The 15,892-nt window shown below is 44.3% G+C and overlaps 1 protein-coding gene across 16 annotated transcripts in view; it reads left to right on the top strand.

The window, feature by feature from the left end:
* Positions 1-15,892, top strand: part of kcnma1a (potassium large conductance calcium-activated channel, subfamily M, alpha member 1a) — a 913,789-nt gene that overhangs the window by 563,519 nt on the left and 334,378 nt on the right. Inside the window, exon 1 of one of the 16 annotated variants that reach the window (XM_073025448.1) lies at positions 15,423-15,766. The exons of the other annotated variants lie outside the window; for them this stretch is intronic. Coding sequence (XP_072881549.1) covers positions 15,571-15,766 — 196 coding nt within the window. The 5' untranslated portion in view covers positions 15,423-15,570. Of the gene's footprint in view, positions 1-15,422; positions 15,767-15,892 lie in introns of those variants that run through there. 16 annotated transcript variants of the gene reach the window in all.

Here is a 15,892-nt window from a genome sequence, read left to right as displayed (position 1 = left end):
TATATGACGTATGGTTAAATATACAACAGTAAAATGCTACCGGCACTGTCATAAGTTTCACATCCTGGGGAAGAAACAGTTGCACCTTTTGCCTGATGGTATGAGGTCAAAATAATTGTTGAATGGGTGGGAGGGTTCTTGTGGTCTGCAATGTGTTTTTTTTATTATTGTACAATATTCTTTAACTTATTTAGGTTTTTTTGTGCTGTATTGGACATGAGGTAACAATCATTTCATTGTCCTTTATACTTGTGTACTAGAAATAAAATTAAACAATCTTGAATGTTGGATCCAAAAGCCATTTCTATTGACCATTCCACATGGAACTTTTCTTAAAAGTCAGTCAACTCTTTGAGCTTTTCATCATTTTCCGATCATAGACGCACTCAGATTTCTATTGTGTTCTACTCGGCATCATCATTGGCCAGGGATTACCAAGGGAAAATCAAAATAAAAAGTAAACTTTAAAACAGCTGTACATGCTGAAAATCTGAAATAGACACTAAATTTGCTGGAGGCATTTAGCAGGTCAGGGAGCATTTGTGGAAAGAGATACAGAAAGCTGACGATCCCTCATCAAAACATCTGTACAATCCCACTGTCCTGTCACACGTGTCCCAGAAGAGCAAACATCGCTTTTCATCACGACAGCAAGGCTCTGTAAGATTTCTCTCTCTGCTTTCAATTCCGGCAGCTTTTGCAACTTACCAAGGGAGAGTCTTCTCACTTTCAGAAGGACACTACTGAGGAAGTGTCAGAGGGACATTACTGAGGGAGCATCACACTGTCAGACGGACAGTACTGAGGGAGCGTCACACTGTCACAGGGACAGTATCGAGGGAGTGCCACACCGTCAGAGGGACAGTACTGAGGGAGTGTCACACTGTCAGAGGGACAGTACTGAGGGAGCGTCACACTGTCAGAGGGACAGTACTGAGGGAGCGTCACACTGTCAGAGGGACAGTACTGAGGGAGTGTCGCACTGTCAGAGGGACAGTTCTGAAGGAGTGCCACACTGTCAGAGGGACAGTACTGAGGGAGTGTCACACTGTCAGAGGGACAGTACTGAGGGAGCGTCACACTGTCAGAAGGACAGTACTGAGGGAGCGTCACACTGTCAGAGGGACAGTACTGAGGGAGTGTCACACTATCAGAGGGACAGTACTGAGGGAGCGTCACACTGTCAGAAGGACAGTACTGAGGGAGCGTCACACTGTCAGAGGGACAGTACTGAGGGAGTGTCACACTGTCAGAGGGACAGTACTGAGAGAACATCACACTGTCAGAGGGACAGTACTGAGAGAACGTCACACTGTTAGAGGGTCAGTCTGAGGAAGTGTCACACTGTCAGAGGGACAGTACTGAGGGAGTGCCACACTGTCAGAGGGACAGTACTGAGGGAGTGCCACACCGTCAGAGGGACAGTACTGAGGGAGTGCCACACTGTCAGAGGGACAGTACTGAGGGAGTGTCACACCGTCAGAGGGACAGTACTGAGGGAGCGCCACACTGTCAGAGGGACAGTACTGAGGGAGTGTCACACTGTCAGAGGGACAGTACTGAGGGAGTGCCACACTGTCAGAGGGACAGTACTGAGGGAGTGTCACACTGTCAGAGGGACAGTACTGAGGGAGTGCCACACTGTCAGAGGGACAGTTCTGAAGGAGTGCCACACTGTCAGAGGGACAGTACTGAGGGAGTGTCACACTGTCAGAAGGACAGTACTGAGGGAGCGTCACACTGTCAGAGGGACAGTATCGAGGGAGTGACACACTGTCAGAAGGACAGTACTGAGGGAGTGTCACACTGTCAAAGGGACAGTACTGAGGGAGTGTCACACTGTCAGAGGGTCAGTCTGAGGAAGTGTCACACCGTCAGAGGGACAGTACTGAGAGAACGTCACACTGTTAGAGGGTCAGTCTGAGGAAGTGTCACACTGTCAGAGGGACAGTACTGAGGGAGCGTCACACTGTTAGAGGAACAGTACTGAGGGAGTGTCACACTATCAGAGGGACAGTACTGAGGGAGCGTCACACTGTCAGAGGGACAGTACTGAGGGAGTGTCACACTGTCAGAGGGACAGTACTGAGGGAGTGTCACACTGTCAGAGGGACAGTATCGAGGGAGTGCCACACTGTCAGAAGGACAGTACTGAGGGAGTGTTACACTGTCAAAGGGACAGTACTGAGGGAGCATCACACTGTCAGAGGGTCAGTCTGAGGAAGTGTCACACTATCAGAGGGACAGTATCGAGGGAGTGACACACTGTCAGAAGGACAGTACTGAGGGAGTGTCACACTGTCAAAGGGACAGTACTGAGGGAGTGTCACACTGTCAGAGGGTCAGTCTGAGGAAGTGTCACACTGTCAAAGGGACAGTACTGAGGGAGTGTCACACTGTCAGAGGGTCAGTCTGAGGAAGTGTCACACTGTCAGAGGGACAGTACTGAGGGAGTGTCACACTGTCAAAGGGACAGTACTGAGGGAGCATCACACTGTCAGAGGGTCAGTCTGAGGAAGTGTCACACTGTCAGAGGGACAGTACTGAGGGAGTGTCACACTGTCAAAGGGACAGTACTGAGGGAACATCACACTGTCAGAGGGTCAGTCTGAGGAAGTGTCACACTGTCAGAGGGACAGTACTGAGGGAGTGTCACACTGTCAGAGGGTCAGTCTGAGGAAGTGTCACACTGTCAGAGGGACAGTACTGAGAGAACATCACACTGTTAGAGGGTCAGTCTGAGGAAGTGTCACACTGTCAGAGGGACAGTACTGAGGGAGCGTCACACTGTTAGAGGAACAGTACTGAGGGAGTGCCACACTTTCATTTTTACAATAGTGAGGGTGTGCCGCACTATCGTAGGGACAGTACTGAGGGAGCCCTGTACTGTCAGACAAACACTTTGTCTGGTATGGAATTCACAAACAGTGTAGGCTGTGACTGACTCAGCACTGGAAAAGTGGTCTGTAATGGTTCTGTCCTGCAGGAAGGTAGCATTAGACCACGCTGTTATTTTTGTACCACCATGATTATTCAGGATTGAGTGACAGTTTCCTTTGGTGCAAATTGATATGATTCCTGCTACAAATTTCTGGCCTTGGGACTCTGGTTGTTAATCTATTGTGACTGGTTTATATTATAAAAGAATTTTGAAAATGTTTTTCTCGAGATCTTTTATTTTTGCAAATTGAGAATATGTCAACTTGAGGCATATCAATTGCCACCAGAAGAGTGGGGCACGTTGGGTCAATCAACACCCCTGAAGCATCACTGCTGTGTATTTTACCAGAGTTTTGCTCAGTTTGACATTGGGTCACGATCAAAATAAACTTGCATAAAAATAATGGCTTTTATTAACTGCCTCCTGGAAAAAATGTGATTAAAAAAAAATTAATCCAAACTCCTGTGTCAAATTGATTTCTTTAGCTGATGAATTATAGCTTGTGTATGTTTCTTCCTTTTTCAATCCTCTGCCCTGCACGAAGGCTCAATGGATTCATTTCCAGCATAAGTGGATTGTGTATGAGGAACGGGTTTGGCCATGGGTGATTGGATTGGATTGTAATCCGAGAGACAGCGACAGCCTTGTTTGCATGCCATCATGTCACACACACGTACAGCCCTGCAAAGCGGCTCAAGTGTGTTACACCTGCCCATTCACCTACCCCCTCACCTCCCTTCAGCGGCCCCAAACAGCCCTTCCAGTTGAGGCAACACTTCACCTGCGAATCTGCTGGTGTCGGCTCAGCGAGGAGAAGCAGCACTTTATACGATGTCTGAGTAGCCTCCAACCTGATGGCAGGAATTTCGAATCCTTCTGGTGAAAACTTTTTCCCTCTTTCACTCCAGCATGGATAACCTCACTTACCTCAACACCACAACCTACTTTCAAGGGCTCTACAACACGTGTTCTCAATTTTATATATTTAGTTATTTGCTTATTTGTTTATTCACTTATTTATTGCAATTGCAAAGTTTGTCTTCTTTTGTACATTAATTGTTTGTCTGTCTTTATTTTTGTGTTGCTTTTCATTGATTTTTTTATTCTATTTCTTTGTATCTACTGTGACTGCCTGCAAGAAGTTGAATCTCAGGATGGTATATGGTGATGTGTATGTACTTTAATAATAAATTGACCATGAACTTTGATTTTGAACAAGTCCAACCTATCCAATTTCTCCTCAAAGCTGGTCCTCAAATGCAGAAAACATCCAGGTGAATTTCCTCTGTATTCCCTCCAGCGCAATCACATCCTCCTTCCTATGGCGTTGCTACCAGAAATTCACAAAGTGCTCCAAAAGTGATTTGTAAAGTCGTGAAATGATAGAACACTACAGCATAGAAACAGGCCATTCAGCCCTTCCAGTCCATGACATATTATTCTGACTCGTCCCATGGACCTGGACCAGGACCATAGTCCATCATACCTTCTCCCACCCATTTACCTATCCAAATGTTTCTTAAATTTTGAAATTGACTCTGTATCCATCACTTGTGCTGGCAGCTTGTTCCACACTCTCACCACCCTCTGAGTGAAGACGTTCCCCTTAAACATTTCACCTTTCACCCTTAACCCATGACCTCTAGTTCTAATCTCACCCAACCTCAGTAGAAAAAAACCTGCTTGTATTTACTCTATCTATATCCCTCATAAATTTGTATACTGTACCTCGATCAAATCTCCCCTCAATCGTCTATGTTCTAGGGAATAAAATCTTAGCCTATTCAACTTTTCCCTGTAACTCGGGTCCTCAAGGTCCAGCAACAACCTTGTAAGTTTTCTCTGCATCCTTTCAATTGTAATTGTATTTCAATTACTTCTTCTCTGTAGGTCGGTGACCAAAACTGGACACAGTACTCTAAATTAGGCCACAGTAACATTTTATACAACTTCAACATAACATCCCATCTCCTGTACTCAATACATTGATTTATGAAGGGCAACATGCCAAAAGCTTTCTTTATGACCATATATACCTGTAATGCTACATTTATGGATCTGTATTCACAGATCCCTCTGTACCATCACACTCCTCAGTGCCCTACTTCTCACTACCTTGCTTGGTCCTCCCAAAGTGCAACACCTCACACTTGTTTCCATTAAATTCCATCTGTAGTTTTCAGCCCTTTTCCCAACTGGTCCAGATCCCACTGCAATCTTTGATGGTCTTCCTCACTGTCCACTACACCCCCAATCTTGGTGTCATCCTCAAACTTGCTGATCCAGTTTACAACATTATCATCCAGATCGTTGATCTAAATGACAAACAACAGACCCAGCACTGATCCCTGTGACACACTGCTGGTCGAAGGCCTCCAGTCAGAGGGGCAACCATCTACAACACTCACTGGATTCTTCCGTAAATCCAGTGTCTAATTTACTATCTCATCTTGAATGCCAAGCAATAGAACCTTCTTGACCAACTTGCTATGTGGGACCTTGTCACATTACACATTGGAGTTGCCACATTACATCTGAACTTTAATAATCTGTGGCCTTAACTCATGCCATATACCTTCCTCACCTTCTTATATCTGTGTTGCCTCTGTCAGGGAAATGTGGACTTGAACCCAAGGTCTCTCTGCATCACTATCTGTAGACATCCCTACTGTTTACTGTACATTTGACATCTCAAATTGCATTATCTCACACTTACTGGGATTAACTTCCGTTTTCTAATGCTCTTCCCAACTTTCCGTCTGATCTATAACCTGCTCTATCCTTTTACAACCTTCCTCACTACCCATAACACTACCAATCTTCATGTCACCTGCAAACTTACTAGTTATGCTTTATACCATGGACAGACATGTATTTAATTGCAACGCGCACAAAATGCTAGAGAAACTGAGCAGGTCAGACGGCATCTATGGACATGAATAAACAGTCAGAGTTTTTCCTGGACTGAAAAGATGACAGAATAAAAAGGTGTTGTGAGGGGAAGTGGGATAGCTAGAAGGTGACAGACGAACCCAGGTGGATGGGAAAGGTAAACGACTGGAGAAGAACACGAAGAGAGTGGACCACAGGAGGAGGGGGGTCCAGGAGGAGGTGATAGGCAGGTGAGAAGTGGTAAGAGGCTAGTGCGGGGAATAGAAGAAGAGGGGAGGGAGGATAGGATTTTTTTTTACCAGTAGGAGAAATTGATATTTATGAGGGCAGCAGAGATCACAGAGAAGAGCAGTGAGAGAGGGCTTCACTGAACTCCCATTGAAGAGATTTAAACTTCTTCAAGGTAGGCATCCCTCGATTTTTTTTTATTTGATTGGCCAAAAATCCTCTACTTTAAGTTGTATGGTAAATTAAAACTATATATATATATATATATATATATATATATATACACATGAAGAAGAAATTCACTGTCTTATATAGACAACCTTTATGCCTTCTGGACTACATTTTCTCTTGAAGAATAACTTAAACCTCTACAAACTCCTGCAGGTTTCAATAAGGTCACCTAAACTCCAGTGAGTATTGGGAATGAACAGCTTAATTATCCCTTATAATGCAAATCTAATATTTCAAGAAGCAGCCTAGTGAACTTTCTCTGTACTGGTCTCCCTTAAGTACAGAGACTAGTACTCCCAGTGTCTTCTGGGAATACTGAAACAGGCCTACCCTTGCAACTTCAGCCTTGGCCTCTCTCCTGAGTTAGGAATTTATTATTGGAATTCTCTTCCCTAAGAGTCTACTTGGGAGGCCAAAGCTAAAAGCTTGGATAACTTCTCAAGAGTTATACATTCCCCCTTGAGGCTGTGACCATTCCACTCTTTCATTGTCAGTGGAGGAGACCCGGGGCCCGAACACTTAGGAGAGACTTTTTTCCCAGGATGGAAATGACTAAACCCAGTGGGCATAATTTTACAGTGATTGGAGGAAAGTATAGGGGATATATCAGAGATAAGTTCTTTACACAGAGATTGGTGAGTGCCAGGAATGGTGGTAGAATCAGATATTTCAGAAGTATTTAAGAAACTCTTAGGTAGGCACATAGATGATAGAAAAATGGAGGACTTTGCAGGAGGGAAGGGTTAAGTTGAAAATGGTCGGCACATCATTGTGGGCCGAAGGGCCTGTTCTGTGCTATAGTGCTGTATATCCTCATGTGGGGCATACAGAGAATCAAACTCTCCAGCTATTTGCTTGACAGTGGGTACAGTTCCACACAGACAGATGGTCAGTCAGCGAGACCTGATATCTCTCGCACAACACACTCATTATATTCACAGCACGACCTGTTGACTAGAATGATGCATTTGTTGCCGGTGCAAAGCAAACCTGTTTTTCTTTTTGGTTGCTTGTTATAGACATGGCTCATCCATCTAAAGACCAGAAGAACTGTAGAAACAGTAATGTGCAGGCGCCAAACATGAGATTACAGTAGACAGCCCCATCAAGGTTTCTTGTGAAGCATATCATTAGATTTTTGGAGTCTCTGATTGAAAAGTATGAGAGAGTTTCCTAGTAGTGTTAACATTAACTGCACAAGTCAGTGGGTATTAGGTATCCATGATGTGGAGAGTGTGGTGCAAAGTGTTCCTCCCTTTGCCTCCCTTTACCTGACTTCCTTCATGAGGCACTGGTCAGTCTGCACGTGGAGTACGATGAGCAGTTTTGGGGCCCTTATCCAAGAAAGGATGTGCTGGCATTGGAGAAGATTCAGAGGAGGTTCACGAGAATGACCCCAGGAATGAAAGGGTTAACATATGAGGAGTGTTTGAAAGCCATAGATAGAGTAGATATGGAGACAGTGTTTCCAATAGTGGGGGAATCCGAGACCAGATGGCACAGCCTCAGAATAGAAGGGTGTCCCTTTAGAACAGAAATGAGAAATAATTTCTTTAGCCAGAGGCTGGCGACTCTATGGAATTCATTGCAACAGAGAGCTGTGGAGGCTGAGTCATTAGGTGTATTTAAAGAGTGGCTTCTTGATTAGTAAGGACATCAAAGGTTATGGGGAGAAGGCAGAAGAATGGGGTGGAGAGGGATAATAAATCAGCCATGGTTGAATGACAGAGCAGACTTGATGGGCCGAATGGTTTAATTCTGCTCTTATGTCTTATTATCTTATGGTAATTGTAAGTGTGCACTCCTTTGATATCTAAATGAATACTCGACATAAAAATAACCCAGGAGTGCCATGCTGGTGATTATATTTATTGTGTTGTGTGCAAAGTTGTGAGAGGCGTGGATGGGGTATTTAGAAACTTTTCCTGATGGCAGAGGTATCTCAGGAGAGGTTTGGAGGGATATGAGGGAGAATGTTTTCACCCAGGGAGTAGTTGCAGTGTAGCAGAGTTTGTCCAAGAATCTCTGGAGGCAAAGATTCTCACGTTTGAGTTGGGTAAGGTCGGTGTTTTTATGGGAAGATTCTCACGTTTGAGTTGGGTATGGTCGGTGTTGTACATGGGAAGATTCTCACGTTTGAGTTGGGTATGGTAGGTGTTGTGCATGGGAAGATTCTCACGTTTGAGTTGGGTATGGTCGGTGTTTTTATGGGAAGATTCTCACGTTTGAGTTGGGTATGGTCGGTGTTGTACATGGGAAGATTCTCACGTTTGAGTTGGGTATGGTAGGTGTTGTGCATGGGAAGATTCTCACGTTTGAGTTGGGTATGATCGGTGTTGTACATGGGAAGATTCTCACATTTGAGTTGGGTATGGTCGGTGTTGTACATGGGAAGATTCTCACGTTTGAGTTGGGTATGGTCGGTGTTGTACATGGGAAGATTCTCACGTTTGAGTTGGGTATGGTCGGTGTTGTACATGGGAAGATTCTCACGTTTGATTTGGGTATGGTCGGTGTTGTACATGGGAAGATTCTCACGTTTGAGTTGGGTATGATCGGTGTTGTACATGGGAAGATTCTCACGTTTGAGTTGGGTATGGTCGGTGTTGTACATGGGAAGATTCTCACGTTTGAGTTGGGTATGGTCGGTGTTGTACATGGGAAGATTCTCACGTTTGAGTTGGGTATGATCGGTGTTGTACATGGGAAGATTCTCACGTTTGAGTTGGGTATGGTCGGTGTTGTACATGGGAAGATTCTCACGTTTGAGTTGGGTATGGTCGGTGTTGTACATGGGAAGATTCTCACGTTTGAGTTGGGTATGGTCGGTGTTGTACATGGGAAGATTCTCACGTTTGAGTTGGGTATGATCGGTGTTGTACATGGGAAGATTCTCACGTTTGAGTTGGGTATGGTCGGTGTTGTACATGGGAAGATTCTCACGTTTGAGTTGGGTATGGTTGGTGTTGTGCATGGGGTTAGTATAGAAAGATACTTGATGATCAGCCTGTATAAGGATGTGGGGGGAAAGAGTGGAGCACAAGCTGGCAAGTGAAGGTAGATCCAGGTTAGGAGGGATGAGAGGCAAGTGGAATCAGAATTAGTATCTGAATCAGGATTATTATTACAGACATGTATCATGAAATTTATAGTGCAAAAGTAGTAAGATGGTGTTTGTGGAATGTTCAGAAATCCAATGACAAAAGAAAAGTAGCAGTTCCTAGAACACTGAGTGGCTCCTGTATCACCTCCCCGATGTTAGTAATGAGAAGAGGCCATGTCCTGGGTGGAGGGAGTCCTTAGTGATGAGTACACCGAATACTGAGATTACAAGCACTTTCCAATCCTGTACATTGGCCCCTCCAGACCAGGTGCTGAGGCAACCAGTTAGAATGCTCTCCATGGTACTTCTGTAAAAAAAAAATTGGCAGTGTCTTTGGTGACATGTTGGGTCCTGGTTAGATCCTCAGAGATGTTGACGCTCAGGAACGTGGAACTGCTCGCTGCTGACCCCTCAATGTGGACTGGTGGGGGGGGAAGGCTTAAAATAGCGACAGAGGCTGGGGGATGATGGAGGCTACAAAGTGCTGAAAAGGATGAAATTTGATGGGAAAGGAATATTGAGCATGGAATGAGGTAAGGAAGGTGGGGAGAACGAAGGGCAGGAGTGGGGAGTGAGGGATAGATGGAGTGGATGGAGGAAGGGGAAACAGGGTGGTGGGAGGCTGGAGCGCTTTTAGGAGGAAGAGAAGGGCCAGAAGAGGAACAGTTTGGAGAAAGTGAAACTGAGTCTACAGAGGTTTAGAGGTATCAGAGGTCGGAGGTGGGGTGGGTGGATTTAAGCATTTGGCAAGGGGGAGGTGGAATGTAATTGTCAGTTGTAAATATCACACTAAAAACCTTCAAATCCTGGCAAAAACAAGACTATAAATTTATCATGCCTGGTTTATGCTTCTGTCAGACTTCCCCTAGCACTGCAGCAGATGGTTGGCCTCAGAACTGCCAGCACTCTTTTGGTGCGTTCCTGCAGGTTTCATCGAGTGACCGCCCACTACTTCATCCAATCAGGCATTTCTACTCTTAATAAAAATAACCTGCCTTTTGCAATGCCCGTCCAGGTTTTTGTTCACAGATGCTCATGAGAGCGTACAGGAGATAAATTCTAATCCTGGAGGATTCCAGGGCAACTCTGGTGCCTTGCCAACTCTGAGACTGGCAGCCATTTTCTCCGTTACAACTGAAGCTTAATGAATTTGGTTGCTTGATTTAATCACATTTGTGCTTGGGTTTTTACATTGTATTTAAAAGAGAACATATACTATTGCAGAGAATGATAACAGAAGCAGGCCATCTGGCTCCTTGAGCTATCTCCGTCATCCAAAAGATGCTGGTAGATCCTCCATCTTACCTAGCTCTCAGTCCAGATCTGGTGGACTATTCAAGTGCTCATCGAGATACAGGGAACTCTCATGTTACAGCAGTTCAGTTCCTGTAAGTTAACAAAATCCGCAAATCACTACCAAAAAAATCTGTGATACAAAATAAAAAATCACTCTCATTTGCACTTTGCACATATTGCACCTTGGGAGGAGACACCAGGGAAGGACTTGCACAGTGAATGGTAGGGCAGAGGAATCTGGGAATACAGATCCATAGTTGCTTGAAAGTGGCATCACAGGTAGGTAGGATTGTAAAGAGAGTTTTTAGCACATCAACCTTCATAAATCGAGGCGTTGATGTTTTGTTGAAGTTGCATATGAGGTTGGTGAGGCCTAATATGGAATGCTATGTGCAGTTCTAATCATCAATCGACAGGAAAGTTATCAATAAGATTAAAAGAGTGAAGAGTCATAGGGGAAGTTTGAATAGGTTAGGACTTTATTCCCTGGAGTGAGGGCAGATTTGATAGAAGTATATAACATTATAAAATTATGTAGGTACTGTAAATGCAAGCAGGCTTTTTCACTGAGGTTAGGTGAAACTATAGCTAGAGTCGTGGGTTAAGGGTGAAAGGTGAAATGGTTAAGTGGAACATGAGGGTGAACTTGTTCACTCAGAGGATGGTCGGAGTGTGGAATTTGATTTCAACATTTAAAAGAAGTTTGAATAAGTACATAACTGGCAGGGGAATGGATGGCTATGATCCAGGTGCATGTTGATGGGACTAGGCAGAATAATAGCTTGGCACGGACTAAATGGGCTGAAGGGTTTGGTTCTGTAATGCAGTGCTTTGTGACTCATGGAATTTATGTGAAGAAACCCAAATAAATAAACACCATTTATTTCTAACTGGCATTTCTTGATGCATGCATAAATAATATGACTTTGAGTTATAGCTAGTCCAGCAATATAGATCATTTTCTGGGACTGCATCTACCCCTGTAACGTAGTTTTTAAAATCCTGTTCTTTTTTCATTGGAGAAGGATTGCTAGTGGTATTGGTCTATTGTTGTCCTGTCTACTAAGATACAGTGAAGTTCAAATTCAAGTTTAATTATCATTCAATCATACAGCCAAATGAATATAGCCAAACAAAACATTGTTCCTCTGGGGCCAAAGTGCAAAACACATTACCAACAGCACACAGCACATAGTACAACTAGCACATATGGTTGTAAATTCAGAGTAACATTTAAAACATCTGGTTTAACTTGTTCTTTACTGAGCAAACCACCAGAGAGCAGCACCGAGCATATGCTGGAGAGCAGCACCAAGCATATGCTGGAGAGCAGTGCTGAGCAAACACCGGAGGGTAGCACCGAGTGAACACCAGAGGGCAGCTTCGAGTGAACACTGGAGGGAAGCACCGAGAATACACTGGAGGACTGCACTGATGGAAGTTGGCCAGCCCCCAACCTAGAACAGATTCCAGTGCATGCACGGAACCCTCTCCCACTTTGCCTTGGCATCGTGTCCCCTGGACAAATACAACAGTGAACCTTGTGGCCTAGTCCTAGTCCTCGCCTCAAAGGAGGCAATGTAATTCCTGGCTGTCGGTCTTGCCAATGAACCTGTGAACTCGACTTGGATTTTTCATCTTTACCCTTGTCCAACAGGGTTTTGCGATCACAATCATAACGCCCAAGACAATCACTCGCACCTTTACTTAGACCGCACACCATCTAATGGTGAGTCCAGGCGAGAACACAACAACCATATGGAAGCAGTCCAGCTCCATCGCTATCGAACAACACGCTGATGGAATAGTCCTGCAGTACTTGATGGTCTTTGCATGTAGCAGTGACTTGTGATCATAAAAAGACATACAAGATGAATAAATAAATCTTTGATAGGACACAGAGTGGCCGAGGCATCCGAGCGTGCCCTGTTTATTAGCTATCAAGAGAGATCATGCCATTCATTAATGCATTGTGGTAGTAAAATAAAATGTACAATAGAGCTATAGAGAGAGAGCAGTGCAGGTAAACAAATAAACAAGAGTTCATCTTCACCCCATGAGGTCTGTTCAAGACTGATAACACTGGGATGGAAGCTGTCCTTTAGGCTGGTGGTACATGTCTTAAAGCTTTTGTATCTTCTGCCTATCTCCACCTACCCTAACCTAGTGAATTCTAGGCTCTCACTATCCGTTCAGTGACTTCTTTTTCCCTTCTCACTTATAACCATTCAGACAATTAATTCCCCAATGTGTCGACCTCTTTACCAAAGAAAATATATTTTCTGTTTAACCCAGTTCAATCTGTTCTCAGTCTCCCAAACTGCAAAGACGGCAAACCCAGCCTAGACAGCATCCTATCACAACAATGTCATATCCCTCATAACGTCCCTTATAACAGGAGTCCCCAACCTGGGGTCCACAGACTCCTCAGATAATGGAAGAGATCCATGGCATAAAAAAGATTTGGAACCCCTGCCTTATAACATCCCTAATAAATCTCCACTGTACCTCCCCAATATTAATCCCAATCACCTTCCTTGGAGTGACCAGAACATAATCTTCTCTCTGTGGCCTAACCAATCTTTTATATAGTTCTCTCATGCACTTCTGGTACTTGGAGTGCATTAATTTTCAACACTCAGCCCCGGCTAGTAGCCATGAAAGCATTTATTGTATTGGCTGTTCGCTCTATAAATAGCGTTTGATAGTTCATAGAACAGTACAACACAGAGATAGGTCATTTGGTTTAATTATTCCATGACAAACTCTTAATCTGCTTAGTCCCATTGATCTGTATATGGACCATAGCCCTCCATAACCCTCCCATCCATATACCTATCAAAATTTCTCTTAAATGGTTCTTGAAGTTTTTTTTTGGAACACAAGCAATGAAATTCTAAGATTCTAGCTTCTTTAAAGAAGCAAATGATGTTCAGTTCACTTTCACTCACTCAAAGCAGCATCCATCATCCAGGACCCTCATATTCCAGGCCAAGCTCTCTTCTCACAGCTGCCATGGGGCAAGAGGTACAGGAGCCTTGGGTTCCACACCACCACGTTCGGGAACAGTTATTACCCTACAACCATCAGTCTCCCAAACTGGTGTGGATAACTTCACTCAGCCCAACTCTGAACTAATTCCACAGACTCACTTTCAAGGACTTGACAAGTCAAGTTCTCAGTGTTAACACGAGGAAATCTGCAGATGCTGGAAATTCAAACAACACACACAAAATGCTGGTGGAACACTGCAGGCCAGGCAGCATCTATAGGGAGAAGCACTGTCGATGTTTCGGGCCAAGACCCTTCGTCAGGACTAACTGAAAGGAAAGATAGTAAGAGATTTGAAAGTAGTGGGGGGAGGGGGAAATGCGAAATGATAGGAGAAGACCGGAGGGGGTGGGATGAAGCTAAGAGCTGGAAAGGTGATTGGCGAAAGTTCTCAGTGTTATTTATTTATTTTTATTTGCACAATTTGTCATCTTCTTTTACTTTGATTGATTGTCAGTCTTTGTTAATTTTCATAAGTTCTGTTGGAAGTCTTTATTTTCCTGTAAATTCCTGCAAGAAAATGAATCTCAAGATAGTAAATGGTGACATATGCATACTTTGATAATAAATTTACTTTGCTTTCCTAAGTAGATGGCTGATTTTATCTTTCACTTGCAGTTCACATCAGCTTTCTTCACTAATGGCAGGATTTAACACAGCTTAGTCTAAGTGCATTCCATGGCCTCTTATCCATGCCTCAATTGCCTTGGTTGACAGGGTGTTTTCACTGATTGTCACGATTTTTGCCTTGCAGGGAAACTATGGACACAACTGTGAAAAGCAGTGTCTGAGAAAGCCAATGGCTTTTCCAGGCGCTTCAAGCATGTAGCTTTATGGTTATATTTGCTTAAAGATTATATTGAGCTCATTGGTTTTAATACATAAATTATTTGTAGTTACACAAGAGCTATGCCACGTTTTGCGTTAAATTTGACAACTGTTTGCAAGAACTATTTTTGCTCAAAATAGGATTTCATTATCCGTGTTTTGTCACAAGCCTTCAGGCAGCTTCCCAAGAAAGCCAAGAGCAACATCAGCCCAGCGGAGTTGTGATTAAGTTAGGATTATTGTTTTTTTTTTCATTTCACTAGCGCTAAGTCCCCGGAGAGTTGGATGATTACAAGAATCCTCCTTCATTGCAAAGGAGGGGTGGCCCATCTCACCTGAATGTGGGGTCTGCTGGAAACAGAAGCAGGCAGCTCCTACAGTACGTAGGGCTTGGTGTCACTAGTGCAACTAGCGTGGATGCTGCAGCCGTGCGTGGAAATAGCCTGCTCCAAAAGCAGCGTGCCTGCTCTTGACAGCCAGAGGCTGATTCTCCTGGGTGAGCAGCAAAGAAGCTTATCTTGTAATATCCTGATCAGAAATGCAGTTTGAGGCTTTGCCATGGATCAAACCGTGAGTGGGAGGTCCTTGCATTACATTGTTCTGTTTATTTCTCACGCTCATGTGCCCTGATTGGACACTGTGGCTACTGGTCCCTCCATGCCATCGACAGAGCTCAGAATTTATGGTCATCTGGTGATAGAGCATAGTCCCTGGTGATGTTTTCGAGCTGTAATCGCACATCCAGAGCACATCATTGGCTCTAGGGCAATGTACAGCGGTTATGGAAAGTGCTGTAGGAATGCGAAGTCTTTCTTCTTTGCATGGACTGTTTTGTTGATGAGAAGCAATGGAAATGGGAGTCCTAGTGGAGGACATTGAATCAAAGTTGTAAAGGAAGAGAGTCTGAAATGTTAGATGTGGTCACTTTGAAATGTTGAGTGGCTTGCAAGTGAGGCAAGGAGGAGATATCCCACATCGCATCGAGGTCAACTTTTGAAGGATGATCCCCAGTAAGATTTTGGTCTACCGTGCCCCGAACGGATCCACACAGACCGAGGCTGTCCGTCCCACCACAAGACGGAAGAAGTCGCTGGGAGATCTCTTCCAGAATGGATATCGCATCAGAGCAGGGCACAGCCAAAATGCGGACAAGGACGAGCAAGACAGCTCTTGCTACCAGATTGGGTACTACTGGGGTAAGCTCCCTTCCGTCTCGGAGTACTGGGCCCTTTTCCCCAAGCAACTTCCTGTGCCAAAACCTGAACCTTATCCCACCCAACCCCTTTGGACAGTGTTGTGTTTATTAGGTGGTCCATGTTCCC

Source organism: Hemitrygon akajei, chromosome 21 (genome assembly GCF_048418815.1).
Source record: "Hemitrygon akajei chromosome 21, sHemAka1.3, whole genome shotgun sequence".
Classification (NCBI taxonomy): Eukaryota; Metazoa; Chordata; class Chondrichthyes; order Myliobatiformes; family Dasyatidae; genus Hemitrygon; species Hemitrygon akajei.
This window is presented reverse-complemented; position numbering and strand designations above follow the sequence as displayed.